The sequence below is a fragment of the Pinus tabuliformis genome, chromosome 6 (assembly GCF_031772625.1).
Source record: "Pinus tabuliformis cultivar Carrire ecotype Pingquan chromosome 6, CPIR1, whole genome shotgun sequence".
Lineage (NCBI taxonomy): Eukaryota > Viridiplantae > Streptophyta > Pinopsida > Pinales > Pinaceae > Pinus > Pinus tabuliformis.
In genome coordinates, this window is record NC_142292.1 from 1,487,819,612 (window position 1) to 1,487,825,375 (window position 5,764).

General features: G+C 39.7%; 1 protein-coding gene across 1 annotated transcript; it reads right to left on the minus strand.

Moving 5' to 3' along the window:
* Positions 1-306: 306 nt before the first annotated feature.
* Positions 307-2,753, minus strand: LOC149264266 (uncharacterized). The gene is made up of 3 exons (XM_089397799.1): positions 2,558-2,753; positions 1,771-1,988; positions 307-1,410 (listed from the first exon to the last, which is right to left on the minus strand). Exons 1-3 carry the CDS (start codon positions 2,751-2,753, stop codon positions 307-309), a joined length of 1,518 nt encoding a protein of 505 aa, XP_089253925.1.
* Between the last annotated feature and the right edge of the window lie 3,011 nt (positions 2,754-5,764).

Sequence of the window (5,764 nt, forward strand, 5' to 3'; positions counted from 1 at the left end):
TCGGTCGACTGTACAATAAAACTATGTATTTCTCCTCCACCAGCTTTCAGAAATCTCTAACCCTTACAAATCATTGCAATACATTAAATATAACTTAGAGATGTGATAACTGATCGATGAAAATAGAACATTGTTACATCAATCATCACAAAAAATAGGAAAAGTCTACTCTAAAATGAGTAGCGTTACATTTGTTTGTTAATAACTAATGGAGAGGTGGCAGTTGTAGCTGAAGACCCTTTAAATTCGTAACTGAAGACCAAAATAGATAGTACGCTCTGTTGTGGCAGATATCTCCATTTAAATTTAAACTTTCCACCTTTGAATGCCACTTGTTTTTCCACGTATTTCAGAGGTATTACCCGGATGACATATTTTTTGGTCAACAATTTCCAGATAAGGAATAGAGATTGTAATTGTGTTCTTAGATTCAGTAGGGGAACTGAGATCTTTGAGTGAGGCTATTTTCGCAACCTTAACAGGAATGTTATGAATATTTTCATCTTGTGTCTCAGTACCATCCATATTTTCTTCAATCAGGATTTTCCTTCTGCAGGCTGAACCATTATTGGACTGATCCTTAGTTCCCTGCTTTCTCTTGGAAGATTTTTTGGTTCTCTTGGAAGATTTCTTGGTTAGCTGACTACTTCCATCATTCCAGGTCTCACACTGTATGTCTGCTTTACATTCTCCTGAGAATTCGGAAACCTTAACTTCATTTTGATTTTCATTGGTTTTATTAGATCTTTTCACTGATTTTGAAGCCATATTCTCCACATTTCTGACAGAAAGCAGTGAGCACTTTGGATTTGGTTCTTTTATTCCCACATTCTCTGAACTGCTAACCCACTTGCCGTCTATCCAATCCTGATGAAGCCGGAGCTGTGTTATATCGTACTCCAATTTCTCCAAAGTCTGGCCGAAGTAAATAACATATTTATTTTGAGGCAGAATGCCATCAACAACTCCCTTCCACCAACCATCTTGATCATATGCATCCACTTCTTCATTAAGGAAAAAGCATTGTCTATTCAAAGCTGGAGGTTCGGGCCTTATCAGATGTTCTTTTACTTTTTCCTTCAATTTTGATTTCTCATCATCAGTCATCAGGTCCCTGAATTCAACCAAGAAAACACTGCCAATTTTCCTGAGTATGGTTGCAGGAAACCAGGCTCCACTGAAGCCTTCTTCATCACTTGAAACCTCCACAGAGACGCCCTTTTTTAGACTCATATTGGCCTTTTCTCTCTTCAAAATAGTTAGGAGACTGTCACAGAATGCACAATGGTGTGCCCAAATGAGATATAAAGGATTCTGTGAGAACCCAGATGAAAGATTTGGATCATACTCACTGCCAAAATGGATCTTAAATGAGGAAGGTGCACGGATCTCCTCATTTTCTAAAATGATTCAAAGAAAATGGGCAGTACTGTCAAAGAAAGAATGGAAGAATGTGGTGGCACTGAAATGAAATCAGTGTTGATGTTGCGTTGAGGATTATTAAATTGCATCAGGGATGGAAATGGTAGATATTCAGAAATCCAACGCAATGATCACAGATTTGATTGATCATAGGCCACTGCACACTGCAGGATTTGGATGCTCATCGATAATAGACATGGCTTTGAAATTCCAATTTCATTAATCATGATAGAGCATAAAGGCAATTGCGAATGGTCTCAAAGCCTCATATCTAAGTGTACACACAAATCTTATTCCAAGGTTTGTCCTTGCATGGTTCTAATTGATGTAGCTCCAACAATTAGTTACAACAGAATGCTCCAAACAAAGCTCCAACACTGTATGAAAGATTTCGTTGGCAGCATTGCAAAAATACCCATAGCTATCTTCACAAAAATCCACCATGTTGTTTACACCATAAACCGGTTTATCAAACCGGACTTCAACTTTATTGGGATTCTCATCCAGCAAAAGTATCACTCGACCTTTGGTACCAATTGATGGCTCTTTGCTTCCGGTCCCAATTCCTGTATTCGTCTCAAGAGAAAGGGAAACTCTTTTAATGAATTTTACTACTCAGACAGTGAAAACAAAATTCAAACAACTGTTTGTGTATTCTTCAAACTGTGTGCAGGTGGATGGCATATAATAATGGAGATATTGGACAAAGACTAGATTCCCTTCATGCTTTCCCTGTTGCAAGTCGTTTCACCACCAAAATCTGTTGCACTGCTTAATTTCTCAGAAAACCTCATCAGTCTTCACAACGTTTCTAAGACAACAATACTCTTTAACGGTCAATGGAATCTAACTTGTTCTTTGCATCTTCAAAATGTTTCTCAAGCAAGGTTTTGATGAAATCCCTCAAACGGGAAGCTTTCAACAGGTCTGAACCACTATTTTCCAAAGTGCTGTCCCGGCTTGTGCTATTGGAGAACAATTTAATATTGCATTGTTTTGCAGCATAAGCCTATAAGCCCATGACTTCCTTCCATCCAGCACTTGCAAGCCGATTGAGGCGTTTTGCATGAAACTGGACGCAAGGGAAAAAAAAATTAAAAATTTGGCTCTGAGACTGTATGGGTAGCGCGCTCACCCAATGCGTAGCGAGCTGCAAGTGCGTAGCATCCGTGGTATTTAACACTGGCTGGTGAGGTTATATGCGTAGTGCGCTCTATATGAGTAGCGCGCCTCCAATTCCGGTTCACAACTTTGCAAAACACGATTTCGGCCTTCCACTTCACCAGCTCGATTTTTGCCTTGAGAATTTGTGCCAATGAATTGTTTACCATGGTTTATATGTGAAGAAAAATATCTCATAAAATCAGATTTGATTTTAAATTTACTCCATGACCCACTTTTATAATGTTTGGCACCTTGTCATTCGATCACTTAATATAATGTTGTTCTTTGGCTTTTCCTTGATTTTTCTGAGTCTTGGACTGATGATACCTTGTTGTTTTTTGCAGGGATGGTGGCATGGCTTAGCGAAGGATAACCAAGGCTGCTTCTGAATTCTCAAGACTGAAATCTTGAAATATAAACTCATTGAACCTTCTTTTAGACTGTAGGAATCATTTGACAAGTTTGAAGACCAACTATAAAACCTTGACTCTGAAATGACTCTTTTCTAGACCACAGTAACATCAATGAATTATGAGAAATGAAGCTTGGAGAATTTGATTCTGACAAGGGACTGACAGAACTGAGTCTAACAAGCATATGTGGTCCTATCATCTTCTTGAGAACACAGTCACATCATCGAGGTATACCACTATGCTCTATCCTATGAGTCCGCAAAAAGCAATGTCCATGGCATGCTGAAAGGTTGTGCCTGCATTTACAAGCCCAAATGACATTCGCCTGTACGTGAACATACCCCACCTGGTACAGAAATTAGTCTTAAGTTTGTCATGTTCTACTACCATAACCTTATTGTATCATGAGAAACAATCAAGAAGAGAAAACATTTGTGCCCCAGATACTATTTGCAAAATGTGGTCCATAAATGCCATGGGGTAGTTGTCTTTGTCTAATGCATGGTTTAGGTTCTGGAAATCAACACACAAGTGGATTTCCCCGTACTTCTTACACACAAGAAGAATATTTGAAACCCATGTGGAATGACAAACTTTGTATATGATCTGTGCATCCAACAGCTTGGTGAGCTCTTTCTGTATGAGGGGTTCAAGTGATAGGTGTACTTTTCTCAGATTCTATTGATATGGCTTGACCCCTTCTTTGATCAGGATTATCAATGTTGGATGATACATGTGTCATAAGTTTTTATACCATCATACGTCCACGCAAACACATCTCAGTATTGTTTGAACAAGCGGACAAAGGCTTGCCTCTCTTGCTGTGTGCAACATGTACCAAGATTGATGAACTTCAGATCTTGTTCTATTCCCAGGTTGGTCAGTTCATGCATCACGGTGGAACTTTGGGTCTTGTTGTTCCTTGGCCCCTCAAAACATTCTTGCAAGTAATAAAACTTTTCTAATGTTGCCACACCATTTGTGATAAGGTGGCCTTTCCTGTTACCAGCTTCTACCTATAGATAGCACTTGTGCTCGTCATCATCTATTGCTGCATCTTGGAAGACATCAACATTGGACATGAAATGCAGTATCTGTTGATCATCATTAAACATGCGTAAACTAGTTATGTTGTCTGGGATAGATGGCTTGTACAAAATTTCAATAGTAAATTATCCCTAATCAGTGACGTTCTTGAAGATGCATTTTCCAGAGCATTAGAAGTTGCCTTATGCGTACGTGGTACAACAATGTTGTTAAATGCTTGGATGTTAGACATTGGCTGCCATACCTCTTGCTAGTAACTTTTGAGATGCGGTGACAAATATTGAATGGTGTTATGTACCTGTCGTACCACTATCTCTGAATCACATACCACTTTGAGTGTGACCATGTTGAGGTTGATGGATTTCGACAAGCCTAACAAGAATGCTTCATACTCAGCAACGTTGTTCGTGCACTCGAACTCCAAGTGAATTGAAACCAGATGTTTCCTGTTATAAGGGTCGACCAAGACACACCCAACTCCTGATCTGTCTTGTGTCTTGGATCCGTCAAAGTATATGGTCCACAACTTTTCTGTACACGGAATGCTTGATGTGCTAGTACTACTGCTACTACTGTTTCTACTGCTACTTCTACTATTGGTACAATGCACTGTACATGTTTCATTACCATTAGGTGGGCATGGAAGGAGTCCCAACTGCGTGTCTAGTGGGGTTGGAGCTAGCCGTGCAGGATAACACCCCAATGTTGTTTCAAGGAGGCAGTTAAGGAACATGAGTTATGTGAAGGCCAATGGTTCATTCTCGCTATCAAGGGGAGTGACATTATGCTTCATATACCTCTCAGACAATACCCAGATTTGATTGCATTTTCCCTCGTATGGAAGCCACATGTGGGAATAATGTATAGAAAAATATCCGTCCATCTTGCTAGACCAGTCTCTACTGAGTAGTAGACTGTATGCTTTCGGTATGTCCACAACAACTATGTTGATGCATTGGTGGACTCGACCATCATGAGATAATCAGATGATCACGTCTCACAATTCACCAATGGATAGTACTAATGTTCGATCAAGTTGGATGATTTGCACAAATGTCCCACTCCATTGTGCATTGATCTTTTTCACAATGGAGAGTGGCATGATATTGGATGCCATGCTAGAATCAACCAAGCAATCATGAACATTGTAGTCAAAAATTTCAAATGATAGCAGGAATGGAGGGAAACCTGAGTTTCTTCTTCCATCATGAGTGTGTTGATCATAGTAGAAAGTGACCTGGGATGTGTTCTTACTCCCTTCCTAGTAGAGGCTGCATTGTCCACTGTTGTCTATCCCAATGTGCATAGTAGGATGCCTCGCTAACTCTGGATCGTAGTTAACTCAAACAAACTGATGTTCACTCAAGTTTTCTTCATGTCATCTACAATGCTGTAGTCCAGAGGTGGTAGACTCACTGAGGTGTCCAGGGTAGAAGGAATGTTCGCGTTGTCATACTAAGTGTTCTGTAGCTTGTTTCTCATGGATGTACTCTTGTCTATCATTGTATTCCTGCACTTGTTTTATGTTTTCTTCTTTGGGGTGGCCGGTGGATCAATCTTCCTCATCAACAATATCATCTTTTTCTTGTGCTTCCTCAAGTGTAAAGGGAGCCCCTTTACTCTTGAGATTGTAATGAGCATTTTTCTTTTGGGGAAAATTCTCAGTTTTCATCTTTGACATTGCTTGTGAGCATTGATATGTGTTCACCACATGCCCA

Bases quoted from the DNA above. Each gene is read 5' to 3' on its own strand.
- LOC149264266 (XM_089397799.1), bottom strand. From the start codon at position 2,753: ATGGTAAACAATTCATTGGCACAAATTCTCAAGGCAAAAATCGAGCTG. The intron at 1,989-2,557 runs GTGAGCGCGCTA...AGACGAATACAG, and splicing joins TGCAGCTCGCTACGCATTGG to GAATTGGGACCGGAAGCAAA. The intron at 1,411-1,770 runs GTAACTAATTGT...CATTTTCTTTGA, and splicing joins TTTGTTTGGAGCATTCTGTT to ATCATTTTAGAAAATGAGGA.